Source organism: Aspergillus ambiguus (assembly GCF_047715705.1).
Source record: "Aspergillus ambiguus strain CBS 117.58 unplaced genomic scaffold BDV59scaffold_84, whole genome shotgun sequence".
NCBI lineage: Eukaryota > Fungi > Ascomycota > Eurotiomycetes > Eurotiales > Aspergillaceae > Aspergillus > Aspergillus ambiguus.
The window spans coordinates 1-26,795 of NW_027395597.1; the positions used below are offsets into that span (position 1 = coordinate 1).

The following is a 26,795-nucleotide window of genomic DNA, read 5'->3' on the forward strand; positions in this document are numbered from 1 at the left end:
AAGAAATAGCTTTCTCATTTCGAGCCCCGCATCGATCCACTTGGCCTAAGGGGGGTTGGCCCTTAAGGATGTGGCGCTATCTGTGCCGCAAATGACCTACATAAGCGTTCCAATTCCAGGAAATACTGATTATAGTGCTCTACTAGCAGCCAGGATTATCCCGGTAGACGGATTCCATCTCACTCATCGTACTTTAGCCTAGCAGAAGGGAAACTCTGGAGAGCTATCATTAGCCAAACCTATCCCTCGCTGCGCTTACTACGTTTGATCGAATCAACACGCGCGTCTCCAACCATTCCCTTTGCCCTACAGGGTGGATGGGTGAATTGAGTTCAACACTCGCGTTGCAATGCAAGCAAAACAAACAAAAAAAAAAAATAAAAAGCGCACGGCGAAGAATCCATGACCTGGTCGGAACATCTGCCGGCATGCCAGAATTCCCCACATGGTCCAAACGGCCTTGAGTCTCGCGGAAAAGGATCCCGGCGCACGCATTTGACCTAGTTAGGAAGGTAGCTGCTGGGATACCCCTGCGGCGAGATTTTGATCGGTGCCGAACTACTGTATGTAGACCTGCAAATATATATTACCTCCATGCGTCAAGCCAAGGGGTCGTGGTTCTCGTATTTGTAGTGTTCGTTGCGTGATCATGACTCAGTTCATTGCCTGTGAATGGCTTAAACACTACGGCTGATTTGTAGGAGGGTTTGAAATATTTGCTCCCTCACCTCGAATATCCTGACGCATGCGGAGTAGTGCTAGTATACTAAGGTAGTTTTATCGGAAGAAGCGGTACACTTCGCGTCTCCGACGACAATGTGTTAAATGTCGATCAATTATCATGTCCAATGGGAGCAGTTCCTGAGCATGTTGACCCATGTTCTAAACGGCTCCAATCGAAGCGGCTCGAAGCTGGCCCCTCATGAGTCATCGTACTCTGCTGGGCTATGATGACGATATCGAGGTCGGCGATTAATAGGACCAGGGTACAGTGGGAGTGAAAAAGTGTTAACACCCCCTTTTCGTGCTACAGTGATCGCCTTCCTATTAGTAATAATGCCGGTCAAAAGAATAAATCGCGTCCATACGTCTCAATATAGAATCATATTGTTGGAAATGCGGCTGTCGGTAATAATATGTAATTTCCAATATATTCTGGACTGTAGCAGGTACTTGAATTCTTCTAAATCTACTGCTATAATGGCAATCTTTATACCCTGGATTCCAACTTCTATTCTGACCTGATTCCTGGGCCGGCGGTGTGACTATCTGCGAGATGCGGAGGCTGAATCACACCGTGATTTTGTATGGCCAGTTGAGCCTTGGCAGTAATTACGGATCTTTCCGGTTAACATGACGTTATGTTAGTACGTAATTAGACAAACATGGATCGCTAGAAATGGTGCGACTGAGCGGGATGCTTTACCACGAAACTCGGGACTATTTTGACCGAGGAGGGGATCGTCGTGAGTAGCGCACTCACAGGCGGAGGGAGTTCCGCAACCCACCCAGTAGCGCAAAGGCGGTAACGTATTCGGTAAGCGAGGGCCGCACCTCTGTATCCCATACTAATCCAGCATTTTTTGAGCTTTAATATCTCAACCACCATTAGATTGATTATGATAATATTTTAATATAGCTAGATATATATGTTCACAATATATAGGTTACGTACAAGTACGTATAAATACATGATAAGATTGTAATATTGCTTTAAAATAAATTACATTAAAATACATTGTAATATATACTACCTGAAAATATATTCATCTATATCCGCTGAAAATTTGATATAATAAATCTCCTTTGCTATACTAATTGAAGTGCATAAAGTAGGACAGACAAGTTTTTATCAAGATATTGAAGCTCAAAAATATGCTGGATTAGTAGGAGATACCTTTTGAGCACGTTTGGCGGTTTCACAGGCTTCACAAATATGCTTCTCAATGTCAGAATTAGAATTCATCTTGATGGTGGTGTATGGCAGACCAAAAAGCTTCAAATTTATCGTTTGACTGAAGAACCGCCCACAAGGTGCGGAGGGGGAGGGGAGGGGGCGCGTGGGTGGGGCTGCTGACCTAAAGACACGGCTATGTGCATTTTCATTCGTTCAAAACACGTCCTGTATTGGGGTGGGTTCAACTAGCCATAGCCCACCCTTCTTCCTTTGAGCCTCGTCTGGTAATGAACCGAGTTAACACATTGACCAAAGCTCTGGTGTCCTCCAGATAAAGTCTCAACCATTTCACGGCGAAAAAAATAAGAAACTGTTGTCGATTACCATCAACTTTAAATGGACATGAGTAGAGAAAAGAGAGGGAAAAGCGGGAAACGAATCGGTAAAAAAATTCATGCGTATTCGGAAACGTTAAGGAAGCGGAAACCATGGCATAAATTAGTGCCACAGGAATATGTTTGTCTGGTTGATCCGATTTTGGGGTGCTAATGGCTTGTCCTTTCGTGCTGGAGGTTGTTGGGGCCTTAATGGTCGCTGTGTATCGGGGTGTCGACAACCTAGCCTTCTGCTCCGACCTTGGCGGATTGGCGAAACGACAGGAACGGAGAGGGGACCTTCATAGGCTACTTTGTTTTCTACTTCTGTTGTCAACGCTGATCTATCTCCTTTTATTCTCCGTGAAAACCCTTGGTTTCAAGACATCTCAGCATGCTCTCTTTTTGGGATCCTCTTAACAGAATGATCTTACTGTTCGCCTGTCGTTGGTGCCTATGGCTAATCTAGACCATGTCATATGCTTATGGCGGCGCTTTCGTGGGATCCTGAATTTCTGTAGCGCCTCTTTTAGCTTGTCTTAGTAATGCGCTACAATATGAAATTTCTTAGGTCGAATATACGTAGGTCAATACTTTCTAGACCCTCGGATCTGCGACCGTTTGCCCTGAGGACAAGTATCATCGTGGCTGGCTGGTGGAGTGATCAGAACAAAGGCCGATTCACAATCCGTCCCCATCCCACTAGATGCCGTGCCAAGTATGGCGAGTACCTGATAAGGCAGGTGTACTAGCCCATGATGTTCTGGGATTGGTTTTGGACCTTGCCAAAGTCTTAGACTACGGAAGATGCCCGGTAGGCCCAGATCGTGAAGCTGGCCTCCACGTATGGATGCCAGCATTAGCACTTTGCGGAAAAACGACTGATGAGAAGGGAACATTTATTGGCCGTTGAGGTATGAGCGATAGCGAAAGACCATTCAGAGAATAATATTCCCAAGGGCTGGGGTTCGCATCGGGGCTTAAGGAAACCATCCACTGTCTTTGTTTGGCATATGGCAGGATGACTTCCATTTTAATTCCTCACCCAGGCATCATGGATATTGGCCGTCTATGCAATAACCTCATGTACAAGCTGTGGTTTTGGAGTACTATGCGGACTAGCCACACATTTCCGGCTAACGGCAGTATTGCAATTATTACCTTGCGCCTCCGCAAGAAACTTACATACCCTCACCACATACACTATAAATGCATCCAATAGTAGCCCGTTCCAGACTGTCGACATGTATTTGACACTGATTATGAATAGCATCAATCCTAAGGATAGAGCATTGATTTATTGCGACGTCCTGTACACTGACACTTTAGGATATCCAAACAGTGGTCCATGTGATCCACTGGTTGTTAGAGACCGTTGCTTGGGCCATGTCAATCTCCTGGCACCCATAATTATTCTCGGGTCCACAAGTTCAGCTGTCGGCGAGCTATACCTCAAACTGTCATTTAGTAGTTCCATAATTTCTTGAACGGCAAAACGATTGGCCAGAATGTAAATAGCGCATCAGTGCGCTCACGGCTCGCCACAGCAGACAGGGGAGACCATCTACACATGTTTTCCGGTCTTGACATGCATCCGCGAAGGGGCCTTGCTTGCCTCCACCCATCCTGGGTACAATTTCGTTGGAAATTTTTATACCATGCTAGAATCATACACACACACACACACACACACACACACACACACGTGTATATATATGTATGTATATATACACCGCGTAGTTCTCATTTATTCGTCATGCACATCTTGTTCATTCAGCCTAACCTTCGTCTTCGTTTCTAGCAGCAGCTCCTTTATATGACCATAGTCCAGCACTACTGCCCGTCATATAATGCCGCGGCAATGACAACTATGTTGGTCCAATTTAGAGCATCCAATTGGGCTGCATCTCGCACGAAATCCACAAAGCCACCTGTTAAGCTCGCTTGCCTTTCTTGGTACGTACTGACCGCGTATGGGCTTTCCCGAGGCATATACGCTGATATCGTTCAAATGATAGCCGCGCGTCCCGGATCCGATGCGACGGACAACAACTATGCTCTAATGTACGTTGGATTGCGCATTCTGCATTGTATTCCCATTTTCCAGGTAAAATCCACATCTGTGGATGTCGGACCGAAAAACTACTTTGTTGCTACCCGAAATGAGATCGCACAAGGGATTAACGAAGGTTTCTCTCTAGTGTGCAACGAAAGGGAAAGAATGCACCTATATCCCCAGTAAACGCGGACGTTCCAGGAAGTCAAACTTGAGATCGATCTCTAAGAGATCAGCGCAGGATTGTTCCTCCAGTCAAGAGCACATATCTTCCAGCTTCAATGATCGGCGTTATCCTATACCTGTGCCCTACGAAATTGCTAACCTATTCAACCACCCAAAAGGTTACATATCAGCCGAAAGAACTATGAGGACTGGAGGTCTGTCTATTTAGGCTAATATACACATCTTGCTCGAAGGCCTTCTAAACTAACATAGGCGTAGTAGGCCCAGACGGCAATATATGTCAATCACGACCATCTGTTGCTTATGGACCGGTCGCTAGGATTTACGGTAGCGAGGTTGAAATGTGAGTACTCTTTTCCATTGTCGATTAATGACTACAATTGATTGTACTTCCCATAGATTGGATGCTTACTACCGATTTATCCACCCCTACTTTCCAGTCCTGCCCCCAAGAGCTACCCATCCAGCCTCAGACTGTCCTCTCAAAATACACGACCTTGCTCAGACTATTCCAATCAAGCTTCCTTACACACCGCACTCGCCCTTGAGCCTCGCTATTTCCTCCATTTTAGCGCTTGTTCCACATCCTGAGGACCCAGACCCATCTTCCGAGACATCCACAAGCTGGCGTCGATCGTATTCCCAAACACTTTCCCAAATGGCAAGTCTCAGTATTGAGGCTGACTCTCAGGCGGGTATCAGGAGCAAACCATCTCTTGCCCGCCATCCTTTCCATCCCCGCGTGCCGGTAGACCTGGAGAGGATACTTGCGCTACTCATCCTTTCTATTTATGAGTATTCTCAAACGGGAAATCTGACAAAAATGAGGAACCACGCTGACCAGGCGTTAACTCTGGCCTTGGGAACGGGTATTCACCGTCTTGGAGAGGACAATACCCAGTTTGCCGAAGCACGGCGAAGGGCATGGTGGATGACTGTACGAGATCTACTATGCATTCACGTCAAAGCTAAATACTGATATTGGGATACACAGTATTACTGCAGCTTACAAGGATCTATTGTGAGCGAATGCGTAGGTTTCCAGTCATTACGATGAACCTATTTGCACTCCTCCTTCTGTGGTATACTAACATATACTTTATGCATTAGTTGTCTTTGGTTGCCTTGAATGATTTCGATCTTACTACTCCAAAACCCCAGTTCTCGGCGGATCCAGACGTGAGTCTTCCATCCGTCTACGGATAGTACCCGACATAATCTGATGCACTACAGGGGTGGGATATCCTGATCCAGGCACAACAAGTACTAGCTCTTGCCAACAAGTTTAAAATGGACTTGGCTGGTTGTCTCAGCACAGGATCGAACACCTCTTGTATTTTTTGTCGTATGAAGGATCTTGACGACACTATTAGCACGATGCTTGCTCAGTCACGAATCCTTCCAGTTATTTCACGCTCTGTCGACATTGATGACTGGTCAGAGTGTGTCACAGTCTTTAATATCCGTGCAATTTCAAGGACTAAGTTGTTTAGGTACTGTCTCCAACTTGGACCCATATGTTTGGATTGCTAATGGGATCTGGATAAGTGCCCAAATGAAGGTACACCAACCACGCGTATTTCTAGACAATCCAATAATTGGCAAGCTTCGATATGATCTCGCACCACACGTTTTCAAAGGCAGCGCATGTACAGATTATGTGCCGGTAGTATCCCTACGGGACATGGGCTGCTATGGAAATAATAGAGTGCAATCGCAGTTTTCGTCAGCTGTTAGCAGATCCTGGACTTTCTCTTCGGGGTGCCACGACAATCCAATTTCTCCGATGACAAATATACAGGACGGATTACCTCTTAGTGCTAAATATTCGGTCACTGTATGTCTGCGTGCGGCTCTCGCCATGTCACACATAGCGCGGGTACTTTTAAGGCCGGATTCTCTCTACGAACTAGCAGATCACAGCTCAGGCCGCGGAAAGCATCATCGACGTCTTGGATTGAACCGCAACACTCATTCCGTTCTGGCCGTACCGTCCCTCGCGTACTGCCTGACTCAAGGTTGTTGCATCATATCTGCGATATGTTACAAGGCCAGGAAGGCCGAAACGGTATCTCCAAAGCCAGAATCCAGTGCATGCGGTGGCATAATTACATCAGCTACACTTATAAAGCAGTTGAAAAGGGGTCTACAACGCATCGTTCTGGCGATGGCGAAGAATGATGTTGTATTCGAAGGTTTGCGTGGAACCCGAGGTTGGTGAAATATTGCATTGGTCTCTCAGGTTTGGCGTAAAACTAACTGCTTAGACGAGATCGAGCGTGCCTATCAAAAAGCATTCCCGGTTTCATGAACGAGATCCCCCATACTACTGGAAGATTGTGCCATCTGCGCGCATCATTTTCCAACTCCCTTCTTCGCGATAGTTACTTTCTAGTATCAGATCCCAGAATCTTTCTACTTTGTCCTGTCATCTTGTATTTGGGGATCAGACCCTTGAGAAGGTCAGTTGCCAACTATTGCAAATTTTTGCCCCGAGATCGTGCGTCCGTTGAAGGCCCGCCTTACCGCCGCATGCCTACATTGTGCACGCAAAAACTCTGGGAAGAGCGGGGCGCACAACGCTAGAACGGGAGGGTCATTTACATTGCTGTTATCCTTCCTTTGGGGTGATTTCTTGATGGGTTTATCTCGAGGTTCATCTTTCATACCAGCATCTTGATCTCTGGCAATATGTAAGATCGCGTGTTCTCCCTAATAGATCCTTCATGTTGGTACAAATGTGGACTCGAATGAGTCGATCCCTGTGATATACGGAAATTATTGTATCACCTGACGAAAACAAGTTTTGTTATTCGTCAACAGCGCAGCTTTGGTTTGGCAGTGCTTGGCGAGTTCGATAGCCAAAATTTTACAATCTATTGAAGTGACTAAACGATACGAACATATCGTTCCCTTTCTTGGGAAAAGCCGACTCTATTTTAAAATTGTCCAGGCATTACCGTCGATCGTCTGCATAGATGATATCTTGTATCATCAATTGTCAAGACAACATTAGTAGGGTGGAAATTCAATACCAAAATGGACTCACTTCTCTCCCCAAGGAACAACAAATTACTAAGCAAAGTAGGTCATCCGAGTGCCCCTTCGAGATATCCTCCACAGTACGTCGTTCATAATGCACGTTTCTGTGGCTTTCACCATCGTTTGTCGGGATCTGTGCCGGCTCTGACACGGAAGCTAAAAAGGGCTGAAAGTTTTTTGAGACTTCAGGCCGTGGAAGTGTTTGATCATCCGGAATCTTGGGACGGGGGAAAGCGAAGACCCGTCCTGGGACGCTTCAATCAGGCTATTTCCAAACTATTTTATCGACCCCCAGAATACCTGTGACAAGGGTGATATCTACTGGCAAGACTGGGAGGCTCAATCACGCGACCCAGCATTTGGGGGTCTGTTGAATGTGGAAACCAACTGTCCACTAACCGCAAGGGGTAGGATAAAATATCAAACTGGACGACAGTTGTGCGAAAAATTCGTTCGTACCCTGGCAGCCGATGTGACCATCCCTGGTGAACATTTAACCACGGACGATTGTATGGCCTTCTGGTCATTCAATATTAGGACAGACCCTCAAAATCCCGACCCCTTTTCACGGGGAGAACTCTGGGATTTGTCACGCACAAGTGAGGGAATTATGATGGCCTTACTAAGCCAGAGCTGTGGGCGGACGCTTGTTGTTACTAATAATGGTAATATGGGTCTTGCGCCTTCCCAGACGCAGGTCAACGATATAGTGTGTGTCCTCTATGGATGCTCTGTGCCTGTTGTCCTACGTAGAGATGAAGATGGATACCTTTTGCTAGGAGAAAGCTTCGTGTGTGATATTATGAATGGGCAAGCCGTGGTGCAGAAGGAGAATGGGCTGTTTGAGGAGCAAGAGTTCATGTTGAAATGAACAGAAAGGGAGTTTCAGCCCTTACGTTGTGGGCGATCACCCCTTATTGGGCATGCGTCCCCAAATTGAGTAGTTTACGGTAGTGATAAAGGCAGAGTGGCTCAATGTTACTATTCCCTAGGACATATCCCACGAACAGACCAAGTTGAGTAATGTGAGATGACCCTATCAGTAACACTAGTAGATTGATGATCGGTTCATTGAGTTTAGGTGCCGACTGCTTCCTGACAAAGAGAAAGTTTTATGACCCCATAACGCCGCATATAAAATATATATCGTTATAAGCAGTTCGGTGTCCTGTCTCTTGAGGTCGCTGTGGAATGGACATAGAACGGTTGACTTGATCGATTATAGAAGATCTGATAAGCTGCGCCACATCGCTGAAATTCCTGATTGATTTGAACTAGAAGGTCTTTGCGCACCCGATGCTCTTCCCAGATCCCGAAAGACTTTTCAAAATGTCCTCTCCCTAGATGTAGCCATGTTTTAAGACTCGTAGTCGAGAGCCAGGGCCTCTAGAATGGGGTTATTGAAGGGATATTAATTTCCGGCTGCAAAGACCTCTTTGACCGAACTGTAGAACTGACTGTATAGCAGTCCAGTTGTGCGGCAATAAGTTCCCCTCCAAGTCTCTACGGTCAATGATCCTGTATCACGAAGAAAGGAGAACGGATAAAAAAAAGTCTTCCCTCGGGTTTGGATCAGTGGGGAGCGGAAAAATTTGCTAAGACAGCATTGTTTCCAGAGCAGCGCTTGGGCGCCAGTAGACTAACCTGAGTTCGATGTAATTGGACAGGTTTCTTTCCCAATATCAAAAAAGGCCTCACGGACATAGTCCCGGTTAACAGTGCGGTCCCGTAGTTCTTGAAACCGGGATTGCATATCAGCCCAGGTCGTAGACTGGCTGCGGAGCTTCATGTTCTTAGCGTTTAGAAAAAGACGAACTCCCTGGAGTTGTTCCAGTCCCTTTACGTGAATTATCTCATGAATCACATGCCAGATCTGAGACAGCTGCTCCGGGGGCAGAAAGTAGCTAAGGAGCTGTTGACGGGACTGGGTTTGGATTGACCGGCCCTCCGCCCACGCTGCCCAGGAATTTAAACTTCCATGGCTAGAACTGGAGGGAAACTGTTGTAGCCGGGCTTCCGAACAAACTTGGTGGTCTGTAGGTTGAAAGATCTCATCCATCCAGATCTGAAACTGATCATTGGGTAGTCGACTGGACTGCTGCTCCGGATTACACAGCCTAGGGTTGATAAACCTGAGAGTAAGTTAAATAAAGGAGTTATCTGGAAGACGCATATGCTCCAGGCTCCTCGAACTGCAAAAAGAAGGCTTTCAAAGTATTAAACTGCCACGGATTACGAGTCATACGGCGATATCTATGCACTTGCAACAATCCTCTGTTCATCAAAGAAATTTCGGTACTTTGCATCAATCACGTTAAGCACTATCACGAAGCCCTCAAACGGGAGTCTCATCGATACAAAGAGATGCTTCACCATGATTCAGATGCGGTGGTTTTACGAGATATCACTGGAGAATCCCAGATGATGATGATTGTGATCTTGATGCTGCTTGTGCCTCTCAGAACCAGCCTCACCGCAACCTGGTCCTTCGGCTCTTTTACTAGCCGTCCTTTCAAGTTTTAGTCTTCGTCTTTCTTTAGCCCGTTCCGATTCCCGTTCCGATTCCAGTTTAGCTTTCCTCAAGAGTGCCTGATCATGTAGCCTCTTCACTTCACTTGATGGTGGCAGCGTTGGTCGCTTTCGGCCGCCCCTCGAGCGTCTCCTAGCTTCCTCCCTTCTCCACCAGTCTCTTTCTATCCCTTCTTTTCTTTCTTTTGACTCGAATCGCTCTACTATCCGTTGGAAGTTTTCCTCCTTGGTGCTGCTAGCTGCCTGTTGGCCAACTGCTGCTTGATCACCTGCTTCTTCGCTGCCTGACTCTTGCGGTTGCTTCTTCCAAAACTCCCTCTGTGTCTTGTACTCTATTCTGCGAATTATTATGCCACGTCTCCGGCTGAGCGGTTGGCGCTGTTCCCTCGTTCATTCTGTGCATTGCCGCCTCAATCCGCTCCCGTCGCTGTGTCTCGTCTTCGCGAATTTCGTACCCTTCACATTTGTTCGGTAAAAACTCTCGATTATTAAGTTCCCAGATGGCTGTATGCACCTCAGGCTCAGCTGCTAGCCATTCGCAGTAAGGCTTTTCCAGCAGCTCGCTGCGATCTAGAGACGAGTACTGATCGATCCATGTGCGAGCAGAGACTTCCGCAGCGGGGTCATCCGCAACGACCAAGTCAGATTGTGGGTACAACCCTCCACGTATTGCTCGTAGTTGCCGTGAGAGTCCCCTCTGCCTGTACGGCCAAGGTGTTAAACTTCCAGTGTCATAGCTTGTGCCGTACTTCACCCCATCCGGTGTAATGACGTCGGGTAGACGGGTGCAAGACGAGAGCACTACACCAGGGTACTCTTTCCTGAGTCCTAAGCTGACATCGATCATAGCTCGGTTGACGCGGCTTTTAAACATGACGTGTAGGTCGTCAAGAGCCTTTCCATTCAAAGAATTTGCTGGCCCTTTTGTCGGCCCATCTGAAGGACCTGAATATTCGGGATAACCGTGATAGCCGAGCCCCAGGCCACTATATACAACTTCATACTTGAAATTGTAAACGCTTCCACTTATTTGGATATCAACAAACGTCAGAATTTGCTCCATAACCACTGCAGTGAGATATTCCAAAGTTAAGTTATCCCAGCGCTCCTGGATAGAAGCCCACTCGCTCATACGCTTTCGTTTCAGCGCAAAATCCACCAGGGGTCCTGGATAAAAAACCATGGTTAAATTCGGACATTCGAAGAGTTGATCTGGTAAAAATAAACTGTTGTACTTGTGAAGGGAATATTCGCTGGCTCCGGCCATAATCGCCCTAAAATGAGAATATCGGATATTATAACCTTTGCGGATGAACATTCGTGCTCGAGGATTTTTATTTTTGGGATAGTGCGAGGTGAATTCCACAATATAGCGAAGTCATCTTCTCTCAGATCAATCTGAAGACCGTAAGGGTTTGTGTGGCTCATGTGCATTGCTTCCCTCAATCGAGGCACCTTCTCAAACGCCCGAAGATATGTCCTCGCAAAGTCATCATCATCCAGATTTACTCGGCTGGAAACGAGCTGTGTCCCACGAATCTGATGGTAGGCGAGCTCAGACCAATCCTGTAACTTCCATGACGTGACACGTTGGGGCGAAAGGTCATGGGCTAAGAATTGCTGTTGGTTCGGGTCAGGGCCAAAGCGACAATCCACCTCATGCAGAAACAGACCGTGCTGGAATCCCCATGCGATGGCAGAGAGTGAGCTTTCCACTATGCGCGCGGCAAGCTCGTAGAATCCTCGGTGACAGAATACATAACCAAATCGAGCCGGCCATAATCTCTGCTGTAGCCTGGGATAAGCAGCGTGTGTTGACATAAACGTTCCAAATTGGAATCGACAATAAACACTTTTCTGTGTTTCCCAGTCTTCATACCCTGGAGGAGGGGTTGGAAAGGACCTGCGATGAATAAATTCCCACCGTCTCCTTAGTAAATCCTCCATGTTGATTGTAGGATAAAGGCGAGATCGTTCCTACGAGGAACAAAATAGGAAGAAATGTATCAAGACCCCTATTGTCGGTGATCGAGGGGTTATTGAATATTGGAGGGGGTGAAAGGTCGCACTGAGGCAAGATTCAGCTGCTGAGAGAGTCGGGGCACAGTTGCAGATACCTAGGTAGGCTTTTCCATAGTGTGCCACCATCGCTCGCTGACAGCCCGTTTGATTGATAGGATCTTGGGTGATGTATGAGGGGGATCTCCTTGAACAGGATACGCAAGCGCCTTCACGCTGTTGGGTCTGTATCTGAGAACGGCTCGTGCAGGGAAAGGATCCGACGTCCTCCCCAGCGGCGTCTTCGGCCGCCTCAATCAGAGCAGGAGCAGAGACAAGGGAAGGATTAGGAGCTACTATACCAGCTACTTAAGCGGCCCATCCTTCCAAACCATGGTGCACCGCTTTATGGTCCGCGGCATGGGTCTATGGAAGCCTTGCTCGACTGGCGCACGTTTGGGTTGAATCAAAGTAATGGTCGGCTACACTTGACCCAAATAATGTTGGTGAATCTGAAGAAGGTAACTTTCCGATTCAGGGAAGGCTTTTTCGAATGAAACTACCTAATGATTAATTTGGCTAGTCACAGTATAATTGAATGAACTGTTGAGATGGTCAAGACGCTTAGATACTTGCAAAGGAGATCTCCCTGCATGACTGTCACTGAGTTTATATTATTTTAAAAATGAAATGGTGATCGAGATTTCCTGGCAACCCAGCACGCGTTGATTGTGTACTGGGTCCGGCTCTTGACTGCCAGGATTACTCAGTCTTATTTTTTTACACAGCCCTATGTCAATAAGCAAGTGAATACTTAAAGACTGATGTGTGCTGCCACTTGCATTCCGATGCATTGTGTTCTCTAAGTGTACCAGGACGTACCAATGGTTCCAAGCTAAGTGAGAGTGGCAGTGGTTCTGGTCTCGATGAACTTTACTTGCTTCGATAATTCGCTTCGATACTAAAGGTGTCTGAAACATAATATTGTTCATGCTGGACATATTCTCTTAAAATCCTCATTATCAACTGTGCACTCTACTGCAGACTGCGAATAATAAAATGTTCCAACTTAGCCAAACACACGTTGTCAGTAATGGGAGAAGAACAATGTGGAACATCCTCTGCATGTTGGTAAAGTCCTGAGAGCTTTGAAAACTCTGCCTCACAGCTAGGGCACTTGTAAAGCCAACCCCCATCCTTAAGGTTGCTGTTTATATATTTCCGATTTTGATAACACTCCTGGGCGAAATTATCGATCTCGTCCTCGGTAAAGCTGGATGCGCAGCCCCCAGACTTGAGATGGATTAAAATGCCAGAGAAAGATTTAAAGGTTTTGTAACAGCAGCAACACTCCATGGGCCTAGCTTGGTGTTTCTGTTGATGCTGTAGTTTCAGTATCAAACAGCCATAGTAATGGAGCCTTTCATACCATTTCTGAATTATTATTGCTCGTAAAATATTTGTCGTATGTGGCACATAAGTGGCATGCTCCACCATTCCTTTGGTGTGGGCGATGATAGTGACAACATCCATGGTTGGGGAGTTGGTAATGGTGCGTGTCCTTTCCTTGCTTTGAGTTGTGATATGTACTAAATAAAACAAAGGAATTTGCTCTGCTGATATTAAGTGCGATATGACATTGCAATGACACCATGTTCCAAATAACGTCAGATCGATCCTTCTAGGCTATGCTATATCGTCACGAACAAAACCTAGAAGAATCAAAAGATATCATTACTGCATGAAGGGTCAAATAAGAATGTCGGAGCATAGCATTTCGTGAGTAGTGACGATAAGTGTAGCATGTAGATATCTACAATAATCTAGCCATCTTCCTAAGTTTTTCTTGTCTTTGAAAAGCACTACCTTAGGTTAGGGTTATCGGACTGTATCCAAATTCCCACGTCGCGATTGCTCTAATTTTGCATCTAATGCAGCTGTCACCTACCACGACATGTAGCTTATTCCTACTTTTGTCTTCGCTGATAGGTGAGAGGGGCACCCTTCGAATGCCGCATCACGGTTACTGACTTGATTATCGATATATGTAGCTAGATATACAAACATCTGCCACTAGAAGCTTGTTAAAAGAGGACACCCTTCTCTTTTAAACTCCACAAAATTTGACGGGAGGGACCAGGCAAGCTTGTTGATGTGACGAATGGATATATTTCCCCTTTGGCCAAATATTCCCGTTCTCATATCAGTATGAAAAGTCGACTTTTGAAGCTGTTTTTGACATAGTAAAGAGCATCTTCAGTTAACTATAGTGTCCTTTTCCATTATTGATCTTCGTGCTTGCTCATTAGAAAGATGCAGCTGAGATGTTCAATGATTTATACACAACCGGAAGCTAAAGACAAGAGCGCAGGAAGAACACAAATAAAACCATAATAAAATTTAGAAGAACACAACAAGTACTCTACGTACATCATTCATGGCTACCGTTATCTATTCCATTGAAACGTACTCTATCAGATGGTGGAAGGCCCCATGAATCCTTATTCCTGCAGATGAACCCGCAAAAGCTGTTCTAGGTTATCTCTGCGGTTGAAAGTCTTCCCACAATCAGAACACTTGTGTGCACGTGGGTCCACATGTTTACTGTCAATGTGTCGCAGCAGCTCTGCTTTGCGTCCAAAAGTGCCATTATAATCACAGTCCTTCCAACCACATTGGAAGCGCTGGTGGTTGGATCTACATGGTATCGTCAGGATATCACTGTATCAGACAAGTAACGAGATATATGCACAACTTACTTTGACTTAGGAACACTGTTTCGACATGATCTGTGGCCTTTTATTCCATTCCTATCTCTATGTGTCGGTATGCTATCGTTTAGGGGAGAAGGATCGACATCACTGCCCATATTTCCACATATCTGACGGTGATGATTCGCAGTTACGCTCTCGATTGAAGCGGCTAATAAGGTCCGTGGGGCGTCTACCTTGGGTTCCATACGTCCAATAGTGGCATCTGTAGGATTGGAATCAAACAATCCAGTCGGGTATTGACCAAATAATGAAAGGCCAATTAGGATAGGGTCGAAAACCGACGAAGAATCAATAGCATCGGGAGGCAGCGAGTTGTTTTCTCCGTACCAGCACTCTGGGCTTCCCCAAGCGGGGTTTCCTGGAGGACCGTCCATTGTGAGAATACAGCAGGCTGAAACGCAGAATAGTATATAAACAGGATAGTGAAAGATGGACTTTAAAAGAAGTCGTTCAAAATAGAGAGCACGCGTTATTTGCGGCGAGAGAATCAAGATCGTGAGATTGTTTCTTACTTATATACGAAACAGAATACCCTTTGGAGGGGTTCCATTGATATATGTTCGGAGCAATGCCTTTTTTTTTTTCCCCACGACAGCAAGGCAATTCCTCCAAATCGATTCAGAACTAAAATTTTAAGAAAAATTATTTAGATAATTAGATATTGTATTGTTTTCATTTGCCTGGTAAACTCTTGATGTCTCGCTTTGAGTAACTCAGAAATAGAATATTATATTAGTCGAAACCTTCCCATGTCGATGATGGCCACACGTTCCCGCATCACTTCGGGAGGATTCGCAACCCTGTCCGCGAATCCTCCCGAAGTCGGGACAAACCATGATGCAGATACGGTGATCAGATTCCCTTCTGGCTCCCGTGAGCTCTCGATAGACTGATCAACTTCGAGTTGGAGGAGGCACTGTGGCGCGGTAGAATCCAGCCTTGACGATACACCGATCAATCATCCTTTCCAGGGAAGCTCGCTGCCTATCATGGCTGTTCACGAGTGGATTTGCTTGTGTACTAAGTCTTTAATATGTACCTACATAATCAATTTCTGAACCGGTGATAAAAAATACTCAGTAGGCAACCCTTATTAAAGCGGCCTCTTCCAACTAGGGCAAGTCGCATCGATTCTAGAAAATCAAGTCTGTATAGTAACATATATATATATAATATTGTAGGTTCCTCTTTCAGCACCCGAACTGTGGTTCGCGGGCATTGCATAGGGCCCCGCGGGTCCTGGTGGGTTCCAGTTGCTGTTCGATTTTACCCTGTACACATTACCGCTAAAGGCTGCCATAAATAGACATTGTATTCCTCAGGCGTGGATGTCAATTCAAGATAACTCCTTAAGTAAACCAACAGCAATCAGTCTGGCTATCTCTCTCGTTCCAACAATACAACCTGAGCCGTGGGATATGTCTCATTGCATGTGTCTGAGGAGCTGTGAGCCCGCGCTTGGAGGCAGGGAAATAGAACCGCCTTCACAAGCCTGATTCAGTTTTGAGACCGTGGTCTTGAGACCAACCGAGATATTCCTCACGTATCTCCATCGCTACTGTGCCAAATCTCTCGCGGAGAGGTTTGAGCCGTCAGATGCCGTGGAGTAAAAAACTGCAAGGAGGGAAACCAACGGTGATTGGTGCGAGACTTAGCCTTGAACGATGGCCGCAGTGGCCAGCGGCGCTATGATACTGTAACGGTACTGTCAATCGGCCGTAATGAAACGAACCTCCAAAACTCACCAATTTTAAGCGACATTTAAAAGAGAACCAGAAGAGACATTGAAAAACTAGTTTAATGACGAGATTATGCATTTTCCACTATCTAGGTAAACGAAGTTTTAAGGTAGACCGATATTGTTGGAGTTCTAAGTCTACGCGGATATGGTCTACTGCCGCGTTCTCCACTTTTTGAAAGACCCATGGAAACATGCCTCGCACCCCTGTACAACTAATTGACCTGATGGGAGGCATGGAAACGATTTATCTCCTTATGAGAAGAAAAGGTATAATAAGGTAACATCTTTCAACACGAGGAGGTCCATGCGTTGCCGCGTCACCTCCATATGCTGCCAGGGCTACTTTACTTCCTGAAAGGACTTGGGGGCGCAGATCATCGGGCCAAGTCCATTTTGCTGGCCGATCACTTGGGGGCTGAATGAACCCTGTAATGACAACGCTCAGCCTCATCCCCTCCAGGGTCCAGAGCCGGCCCCCTAGCAGTCAGGCCTTAGAGAGTCGGGTACTTCCCACTTGTCTACTTCTGTGGTTGTGCTTTCCGCACGAATGCGAACGTCCACTGCCTCGAGATGTCCTACGAACCGAGGAACGAAGAAACTACCACCAACCACCACCATGGCTCCGAACAAGCGTTCCTTTCTCGGCCTGTGAGCCCTCTGGAGGTGGAAGGATCTGAAGGTGACAGCGACAGCCTCGAGCCCACCGTCGAACCCATAGACAGACTACTTCCAATCCTTGATACCTGGTTCTACGAAATTCTTGCGATTGTATTCAGCGTGGCTTGCTTTGTTTCCATCGTCGGTGTTCTTGTGGCGTATAATAAGAAACCAGCACCAAGCCTCTCGTACGGGCTGACACTCAACGCCATCATTTCCATATTAGCCACGGCGTCGAAATCTGCGCTCATATTTGCCATTGGAGAATGCATCGGACAACTGAAATGGGTCTGGTTCTACAAGAGACGGAAGCAACTGGATGGCATGCAGTTATTCGATAGCGCCAGCAGAGGTCCCTTTGGATCACTCATGGTCATATTACAGCACAGGGGGAAGTCTCTCGTGTCCCTTGGTGCATTCATCACAATCCTGGCGTTAGCCTTTGATCCCTTTATTCAACAGATCTTGACGTATCCAATTCGAAACACAGTCGATGTTACCAATTCAAGCGCCGCCGCAGCTCAACAGGTAACCTATATTCTGCCAGATGGGTCCGTAGACGAGCCTTCGTCCATCGTTTTTTCAGCGCAATGGGCTGATAATGTGGGTGATATTCCAACCCCGGCTTGCCCGACGGGGAACTGCACATGGCCGGCCTTTGAATCGATTGGCCTCTGCCGCAAATGTGAAGACATTACTGCTTCAACTATACTTGAATGTGATCCAATTTCCTTGAACACGAGCGCGGAGTATTGGCACAAGACACAATCATGCTCCGTTATACCACCACAGGGACAGTCGGAGAGTATTACCATCACTTATTCATCCACTCACAGCGATGGAATACCAGTAATTAACAAGCGCGACGACGGCGACCTGTGGTTTGATGTGATGTTCCCCCAACACTCAGTGTGGTCTCCTTTCGGTCTCGGCTTCGGGCCTGATGCTATATTCAACAACTATTCATATGCTGGTCTGTCGAATCCTCAGACAGTAATTGCTCAAGCGGAATTCAGCATCACCGCAAATTACACACTGCGCTCTACTCCCCAGTTGAATGTAGGGAAGGACTTGAAAATTAAAAAGGTCACGCAGTGCGCGTTGTCACTTTGCCTTCAAACATACAATATCTCCCTTTTAAACGGGGTTGTTTCATCTAATGTCATTTCGGTTGACTACGGTGAAATATTCTACATTGACACTACTAATGGAAGTGTCTACTCCGAATTTCCTGAGAACATATACCGCGGTGATGAGCACATGTCAAGGATAGGCATTGATTTTTGCTGGAAACCAACACATAGAGCCCCAGTGATACTCACGAACACAACGTTTACCAACACAACTTCGGCCTGGGTGAATGCATCCGAGTTTGCGTTTGAAATGCCTGGGATTTCGACCCTGGGAAACTACGTTGGGGGCGACGCCGCCTCACGTCTAGTAATACGTCAGGATTCATCATCCAAATACCCCGGGTACGGGGAACCGGACCCAAATATTCTCAAATTCATCAAAAATGGATTAGAGGACACAACAGGGAAAATTGCTTCTTCATTTACACGGTCGGCAATGGCGCACAGCAACACTACAGTCAACGGCATTGTGTTCTCAGCAAAAGTATATGTTTCTGTAAACTGGCCATGGATTATCCTACCAGCAGCCTTGATGGTGCTCAGTGTGGCTTTTCTGTTATTAACTATTCTTACGAATAGACGCCAAAGACTGCGGCTGTGGAAAACATCGCTTCTGGCTGTGCTCTTCCACGGGCTAGATGGCTGGACGAGCATGGATGACAGGCACGCTACCGTGAGTCAGATGGAGCGGACTGCGCACAGTTTAGAGGTGGAGCTGAAAAGACCAGGTGATGGGAAGAGCCTTTTGCTGGAAAAGTATTGAACGGCTTTGTTTGGACTCAGTTGGAATAAAACTAATGTACAAAAGATTGATATCAGCTGTTAACTTTTTGAGGGAGCTCATATTTCTGTGCCAGCAATACCACGCGCGCCCAGACCTCCCGCCGGGCTTGGCACTGTTAGCTTTGTAAGGTTGAAATTGCTTGTAGGTCGATCCTTCGTATTCGCGAAGAGTGGGGCAGTATAATATAGCTTAGAACTGAGACTCCATTTGCGGTGTTTCGATCGGATTAGTTTCCGCAGTCAACGCCCATTCACCTAGCCCGCAAACAACGATAACAACCCAATTCAGACGCTGGATCGCGAAACTAGAAGGTCTAAATTAGTGAATTAATATAACCTGATCCTAGCCCCAACTCTTGGATGTCAACAGCTAGCCATCTTATCTCTCTGACAGTATTTTGCTGCCGTTACCGAGCATGGGGATGTAAGAATTAGCCAACAATTGCATCTAGGAAGAAATGTCGAGGCAAACTAGCCCTCTCTACTACAAGCCTTCAGGAACTTCGCCGATTTTAAGTAACGGGAACCCTGATCAGTTAGTTAACTAATTAAGAAGCACATTAACCACCCGCGTCGAGGGTACGCGGCGCGTGCGAGCACACCTGTCAACTGAACCGATTGACGGATCATCCATTAGCAAGAGCCAATTTCCATAAGCGGTAAAGTGTCTAACACTTAAGAAAGTCCATGATCAGGCAAAGTTCCAGCTTCGGATGGATGTCCCGTAAATTTGTCCCTCGTGTATTTGTCCATCAGTTTCTTTGTAGGGTGTCCGACTTTCTCTTGATTTTTGGAGTTCTCTTTACGAAATTAACCTTCCCTAGCTGTACAACCCTCTCTGTGAGCATGGAGCAGAGGAGAAACTTGTCGAGTGACGGGTAAAAGCTTCTTTTCCTATAAGAGGCGGTTCACCCTATAATGGAGTTGTGCTGCATATACTTGCGTCCACGGAGGAGGGAATGAATGCTTGGCACCTTTATTCAAGACTGCCGATCTACCGATTCCTCACATACTGCGGCGCGGACTAAGCGACAAATTCTCTATTCAGCAAAGGGGACCGCTTGCAATGCCTTTATTCGCCACCTTAACCATATGACTCTTACCAATCCATAAATTGAAGAGTCGCCTGATTATCTCGTACTCTGTGGAGCCAGCGTGCAGTAGCTTCTAGTGATTTGGGTTTGTCATTTGATAATAGCTTCCCTTTTCCCTACCCTTCTTCAGGGGAAGATGCCCATCGAATATCGCTAATTTAGATTTAAGGTATGCCAGGCTTCTTTTTGAAACTGGAACATCGAAAATACCGAGACAATGCCGGATACTTTCACAAAGTATGCAACGACAGGCGACTCTTATCCACAAACCGCCCAGGTTCTAATGTTCAGTGTCAGTGGACGCGCAGCAGATAATAACCGGCAGGTTGAAGCTAGCTCCCCGATAATCAGCTTGGAAAGAGTATATTGCTGCCATCCCAAGTACTCAACAAATTTTAGGGGCAGAGAACTGACACCCAGGGTTAGCTTTCTATACTGAGTGCCAGATTAACGGAGTTAATACAACAGATTATATCGCAAGGCCACAATGCTACGGATATATCTCAGACAAAGGCCATTGCAATTCGCGGTGCTATTGGCGACGCTATACGCCTACGGGCGGAAGTGGAGGATATGATCGGTTGCTTTCTACTTGATCTGCACATTAACTGATGTGGTAATGACTTGACGCCAACTCGAGAGCAAAGGAGACAAAATTGAGTATTGTGCAGAAATCTGCAACTTCAGAGATAATTGTGGCCAGCAGTACGGTATCGAACCACGGCCCACGCAGGTTTGTGGCCACGCTGGACAGTACTTATTGGCTTCTCTGCCTCCGAAGGGTGCAACGGTGACACAATATATTTCTTCAAATAAACACGGTGAACGTCTGGATATATATTTTCCTCGCCCATCGTGCAAAGCCTTCGCGGAATACCACGATCGGAAGCAGGAGCACAAATATGCCACAGCTACATATTCGTTAGAGCAAAACGTAGTGTCGCAAGGATCTCGGAAATGATGAGGCGATTTACCAGAGATCCTGATTCCCGGGCCGCATTAGCATCGGCTGGACTAGTTAACGAAAAATTGTAGGTAAGCAAATACCATAGCTGCCAAGCGTATTATGGGGCGTGGAATGGCCATAACATCTCATGCGGCGATCCCCAAAACGGATGGCTCTGACAGAAACGCTCCTCTACAAACATCCAGGGAATCCGCGAAAATCCACTGGAAAACGAGCCACAGATCGGATTGAATTATTCGAAATGCGGCGTAACATCCCGCGACGAAGTATACTACATTAAAAATTTATATAAATATATTAAAGTGTATAAATATGTAACTAGTTAAAATAACGGAGGACTGAGCGAAACATGCTTTAGATTAAGGAAGCTGGGACTGGGGGAAATAGGTAAAACTATGAGTATCAGCTGCCAGTGTGAGCTGAATGAAGGTGTTGATACGTCTATTTTAATATAGGCTGGGCTACCTACCTGCGTGTGTCGCAATTGGTCAGTAAGGCCCTCAATAGTCAGGTTCTGTCAGGATCCGTCAGGTTTGAACTAGATCCTGGGGAACCTGACCTGGACTTCAACGCGGAATCCCATCTAAATTCACATAAAAAGTTGTTTCAATCTGAATTTACTCAAGTCCCCGACCGTAAGCGTATAATCTCGATGCTTTCAAGGGATAGACACGCAATATACAGAGTAAATACAGAGTAAATCGATTTAAAAAATAGCATTAAAATATGGATGTTTTTGTATAGGTTTCCTTATAGCCAGTTTAATTCTAATGGTGACTGTTGGAATGTATTCAAAGAAATGTCGATCAGGAGAGTGGTACCGTACAAGCTCTGTCTAGAATATATATTTCGTACACTACATAACACATCAACCATAACCTCTGCGAGAAATAAATACTAAGGGCCGAACGAGCCAAATGCCGCTAAACATGATTCTATATACAGACGAATTTCATTTCATATGGGATACAGTGGTATTGCGATATATATTCATATCGTGACCAGAACAGCAGTAAATTACGGTACACAACCTAGATGAACCATCATTTTATTCATCAGAATTAGGAAGAACTTTGCAAGATTATGCAAATCAGGTTCCGTCCGGTTCGAACCTGAGTCGGAACATTTCGAGGCCTAGTTGCTAGGAATCGTGGTGCACAGTGTTAGTGTTATGGGACGAATCTAAGCGTGCCGTATGACCAAGGAATAGCGGTCAAGGTCAACAAATAGGCGAAGGGCGGTGGTGGCGACAGAATGAACTGGTACTTGCGAGTTCTAGCGTGGTCCTACCGAGCTCCAGCCTATGGTTCGTACAACACCTATAGAATCCATAACATTTAGCCGCTAGGAATGCCAATTATAAAAGGCCCCATATTGTTTTGATAAACTGTCTCACCACTAGAGCCGACGTAGAAGTCATGGAACAATTGGGTTGACAATTGCAATCATCATTGACGTTACTGCTAGCCTTGTATACGAGCGCAACCATGCGCCAAGGCAAGGCTGATGCCGCCAAATCTAAGGCCCTTGGCCGAGTAAATGGAAGCCTTAACTCAATATGAGTAATTCCACGACTAGACGGGGCTTAATTTAAAGCATGGACAGTCTATAGGGCAACTAATACCAAGCCAAGTAAGCCAAAATGCTGATCCCTCGGCTGTACGGAGAAAAAGGTTCACCCTAAAGGAAGCGATACCACCAATTAAGGACGCGATATGTTGCGGCTAAGACGAGGCGAAACAAAACCGCGACGCAAGGCTGGGGCGGAGAAAGGAATATAAAGTGTCCATCTAATAATCGATATGAAAAGTCCGGATTAAAAAGTACTTTTATTCTAAGATTTGATAATGAAGTGTGAACCTCTGAGCTGTTCATTGAATACATATCATGTGCAACCTAATGCAGATATTTCAGGCACAGGTGTAGGTTCGATTTGTGGAATTCCTTTCACATTACTGAAGTTATATACAGGTTCTTGTGGGATTCATTGGAACGGCATATATCACTTTCGTTCTACTGATAATAAGATATGCCGTATCTATCTTCCTGGACAAACAGCTTAGTCCTATCGATCGAGGTATCTTAGGGTGGTTATCGAAGAAGGGAAGGCCTTCGCTCTCGGCTGAGTGGGTTACGGTACTGAGAAATGTACTTTTTTCACACATTTGTTTAAAATTATAACTCAATCTTTGTTCCCAGTCTATCCTCCTAATGAGCGACCAACAACTGGTCACCGGTATTGCAATCCTCGTTAGTGGGTTCACGCAGTTCAAGTGCAATATCTCGATATACCACTGGACAGTTATTGTTGACCTTGCCTGGTTTTCCTGTGTGACCCACCTATCGACTCTAACATATATCAGCACCTACCTGCATGATCGCAAAAAAGTCTTACATTTGCGACTTCCATTGATGATTGCACTTGTCGTCATGCTCGTGGTGGCTCTTTTGGTGGTTCCAGATGCTCTCATCGGCCATATTGGGGAAGTAGCTGCTTCGAGTTTTGAGGTACCGGCAAGATGTAAATTCTTGCCCGCTCCGTACTCGTTTGAGGAAGGGCAGTTTGGTTCCGTGGTCGTCACCCAAATCTCGTTGGTATTTTTGCTCTTTTCACGTGCGATCCAATGCTACCGCTGGAGCAGGTCACTTACCAAGAAATGGCTGAGAGAAAAACCAAGCACATATTGCAAAAGAACTGTAAGATCGATAGGCATATATGCCTATAAATCCGTCGGGTGGCAACAGAAGTTCTTCTTATTACTGAATATCCTCCTTCTTGCTGCTCTTATCATGGCAAAGACTATTGTTGATCTTATAGGGTCAATGCTCTGGGATGTACGAGCTCCCTCCGCAGCTTCTAAGACCTTGGGTTTCTAATGTGTCTATTAGCTCATATGGCTACTACTCTCATTAATCTGGGGCACTCTGCGGCTTTACAACAATCGCTGGCTGGTTTCACGATTCTTGGCTGAAGACCAGCATTATAATGACCTGGAAGAAAATTCCTGGGAATTCGGGCAGCTGGTACCGGTTCTTCTCTTGCTCATGCCACTGCTGAATATAGTGGAGACGGTTATCAGTATGAACAGCCGAAGCCTTGCTTGATTGTTGTTCCCGAGACAAGCTGACATGATGGATTATCCAGATGGAACTGAAAATACCGTATTGAGAGAACAGAGCGCCACAACGAATCTCCCTCAGTCTGATCTCTTGAATCACAATAGCCAGGAACAGCACCTGCGAGGCAGAACGAGTCCTGATCGACCGAGGTCGTGTCAATTGGCGCTGACACATGATAACATTCTGAATTGCCCAGGATTGAACGAAGTAACGACTTTACACAATGATGGTATATACCATGAGCCATGGTTCCAAGACAATATATTTATCACCGTCATTTTGTTTCTTCTTTACGCCGCACTAATACTGTCGTTAGGGAACGGCCAAGGCGCAGTTAGGTTTTTCATCGATTGCGCACAATCCCCACTCTATTGGCTTCAAATTCCCTCTCTTGTCGTGTTACCTCTTTTTTACACCCTTAGGAGATTCAGCCCAATGTCTTTGGCCAGCGGACCGGTTTTCGTCCTCGTAAACTTCGTTTTGGGGGAATCAGTCAAGCACCGACTTTGCCGGCTGGTCTACTTCTCCTCCGTTATCTTACCGATTTGGTACTTCTTCTTCTGGAAAATCCAGAACCAGCCCTTCCAAAATCCGTCTTATCATGCACTAAGTTGTTACATCATTTTGCTTGCTCTCTTGTATCTTCCAATGATTTTTCTTTGCATCTGGGTTGTGTTCAGTTCATCCGCATTGCTACATCATTGACATTAACGTATTCCACAAGGGGACCCGCTCACCACAAGCAAGCAGGCCGCCACTTTTTTGCGTTTTTGACCGCGTCAGAAAATCGATCTAATTTAACTACTAACCACGCCTCCAAAAGCGCGTCAAAATTCAAGAGATATAGTTGAGCAGGAAGGCAAGATTCTATTAGCGATTTCCGCTATAGAAAGCAAGCAAATTACTCAAATTGCTAAAGCTCTGCGTGTCTATAATGTGCCTCGCTCAACTCTTCGGGACAGACTACGCGGTATAAATTATCGCAAAGAAATACGCGCCAACAACCATAAGGTGGCTCAAAATGAAGAGGAATCGCTTAAACACTGGATCCTATCGCTAAGTCAACGTGGAGTGCCTCCCCGACAGTCTTATATACGAGATATGGCCAATATTCTTCTTACTCAGCGCGATACTATCCCCATTCAATCAGTCGGAGAGAAATGGGTGTATAACTTTATTAATCGACATGAGGAGCTAAAATCAAGCTCTGCTAGACAATATGACTATCGGCGTGCTTTATCTGAAGATCCAAAAGCGATACAAGAGTGGTTTAGTCGTGTACAAATCACTATAATGCAGCATGGTATTGCACTGGAGGATATCGACGAGACTGGCTTCGCTATGGGCCTAGTAGCCACTGCGAAAGTGATTACTAGAGCTGATTACTATGGAAAAGCGCCTTTCGTACAGCCAGGCAATCGGGAGTGGGTTACTTCTATTGAATGTGTCAACTCTACCGGATGGGTGCTTCCGCCATGCATTATCTTTAAAGGCAAAGTCCATATAGAGGGATGGCTTGAAAATATAAAGCTTCCACATGGCTCACGCATTGAAGTTAGCCCTAATGGATGGACTACTGATGAAATTGGACTTCGCTGGCTTCGATATCTCTTTATTCCCGCTACTACTGGCCGTACGACTGGGAAATACCGGCTTCTAGTTCTTGATGGCCATGGAAGTTATCTCACGCCTCAGTTCGACCAATTATGCAGTGAGAATTATATTATTCCTATCTGCATGCCTGCTCATTCATCTCACCTCCTGCAGCCTTTAGATATAGGCTGTTTTGCGCCGCTAAAACACGCGTATACAGGCTTAGTGGAAAAGCTTATGCGTACAGGCGTTAATCATATTGATAAATATGACTTTTTGGAGGCATTTCCTGCAGCCCGTAACATCGCTTTTAAAGCAGAAACTATCCGGAATAGCTTCGCAGCGGCTGGCTTAGTTCCATACAATCCTGAGAGGGTCCTTAGTAAGTTGAATATTCGACTGAAGACCCCCACACCACCAGGCAGTCGGTCAACCGATTCAGCGCCTAAAACACCATACAACGCCAGGCAGTTAGAAAAGCAGGCATCTACAGTGAAAAAGCTGCTTAAAGCGCGTTCCCAGAGCCCTATTCCTTCATTAGAAGCGCGATTAAATAAGCTTATAAAAGGTCATGAATTGCATCTTAATGAGCTTGTTCTTGCACGTGAAGAACTGCGTGATTTACGCGCTTCTAATAGGAAACAACGTCAAAAGCGGAAGCGCTCTACTACGCAGCGTCATATGCCTGAAGGCTATACTATTCAGGAAGGTCAGGAGGGATTCCAGCGTGAAAATGAGGCTTCTGAAGTGCTTGCAGACCTAGAGTCTTCTGCAGAACCGTCGCGTGTACGAGCGCCACCTCGCTGCAGTGATTGCCATATTCTAGGACATAGGCGATTGCAATGTCCTAA

The 26,795-nt window shown here is 45.9% G+C and overlaps 6 protein-coding genes across 6 annotated transcripts; 4 read left to right on the top strand and 2 right to left on the bottom strand.

Annotated features, from left to right (window-relative positions):
* Nucleotides 1–2,188: 2,188 nt before the first annotated feature.
* BDV59DRAFT_189894 (uncharacterized protein) lies at nt 2,189–2,773 on the top strand. Its single transcript, XM_073691680.1, has one exon. It carries the CDS (start codon nt 2,446–2,448, stop codon nt 2,689–2,691), a length of 246 nt encoding a protein of 81 aa, XP_073542551.1. The 5' UTR covers nt 2,189–2,445; the 3' UTR covers nt 2,692–2,773.
* Nucleotides 2,774–4,087: 1,314 nt separating this feature from the next.
* On the top strand, nt 4,088–7,017 carry BDV59DRAFT_211996 (fungal specific transcription factor domain-containing protein; the record flags this gene model as incomplete). The annotated part of the gene is made up of 8 exons (XM_073695926.1): nt 4,088–4,227; nt 4,473–4,531; nt 4,766–4,856; nt 4,913–5,450; nt 5,508–5,546; nt 5,747–6,006; nt 6,062–6,726; nt 6,781–7,017. 8 exons carry the CDS (start codon nt 4,088–4,090, stop codon nt 6,822–6,824), a joined length of 1,836 nt encoding a protein of 611 aa, XP_073542552.1. The 3' UTR covers nt 6,825–7,017.
* Nucleotides 7,018–8,912: 1,895 nt separating this feature from the next.
* BDV59DRAFT_206642 (uncharacterized protein) lies at nt 8,913–9,344 on the bottom strand (the record flags this gene model as incomplete). The annotated part of the gene is made up of 2 exons (XM_073694832.1): nt 8,913–8,941; nt 9,200–9,344. The coding sequence occupies 2 exons, from the start codon at nt 9,342–9,344 to the stop codon at nt 8,913–8,915; spliced, it is 174 nt and encodes a 57-aa protein (XP_073542553.1).
* A 5,239-nt stretch (nt 9,345–14,583) lies between these two features.
* On the bottom strand, nt 14,584–15,230 carry BDV59DRAFT_196982 (uncharacterized protein; the record flags this gene model as incomplete). The annotated part of the gene is made up of 2 exons (XM_073692815.1): nt 14,584–14,779; nt 14,842–15,230. 2 exons carry the CDS (start codon nt 15,228–15,230, stop codon nt 14,584–14,586), a joined length of 585 nt encoding a protein of 194 aa, XP_073542554.1.
* Nucleotides 15,231–17,167: 1,937 nt separating this feature from the next.
* BDV59DRAFT_196983 (DUF3176 domain-containing protein) lies at nt 17,168–19,150 on the top strand (the record flags this gene model as incomplete). The annotated part of the gene is made up of 5 exons (XM_073692816.1): nt 17,168–18,227; nt 18,261–18,469; nt 18,512–18,942; nt 18,976–19,096; nt 19,127–19,150. 5 exons carry the CDS (start codon nt 17,168–17,170, stop codon nt 19,148–19,150), a joined length of 1,845 nt encoding a protein of 614 aa, XP_073542555.1.
* Nucleotides 19,151–23,699: 4,549 nt separating this feature from the next.
* Nucleotides 23,700–25,160, top strand: BDV59DRAFT_189900 (uncharacterized protein). The gene is made up of 3 exons (XM_073691681.1): nt 23,700–24,066; nt 24,121–24,310; nt 24,377–25,160. Exons 1-3 carry the CDS (start codon nt 24,022–24,024, stop codon nt 25,054–25,056), a joined length of 915 nt encoding a protein of 304 aa, XP_073542556.1. The 5' UTR covers nt 23,700–24,021; the 3' UTR covers nt 25,057–25,160.
* The last annotated feature ends 1,635 nt before the right edge of the window (nt 25,161–26,795 follow it).

What these genes read in the sequence shown, in the direction of transcription:
- BDV59DRAFT_189894 (XM_073691680.1), top strand. Translation starts at nt 2,446, where the DNA reads ATGGCTTGTCCTTTCGTGCTGGAGGTTGTTGGGGCCTTAATGGTCGCT.
- BDV59DRAFT_189900 (XM_073691681.1), top strand. Translation starts at nt 24,022, where the DNA reads ATGGCAAAGACTATTGTTGATCTTATAGGGTCAATGCTCTGGGAT. An exon ending in TAGGGTCAATGCTCTGGGAT is followed by an intron (nt 24,067 to 24,120) that starts GTACGAGCTCCC and finishes TGTGTCTATTAG; the next exon opens with CTCATATGGCTACTACTCTC. An exon ending in TATAGTGGAGACGGTTATCA is followed by an intron (nt 24,311 to 24,376) that starts GTATGAACAGCC and finishes TGGATTATCCAG; the next exon opens with ATGGAACTGAAAATACCGTA.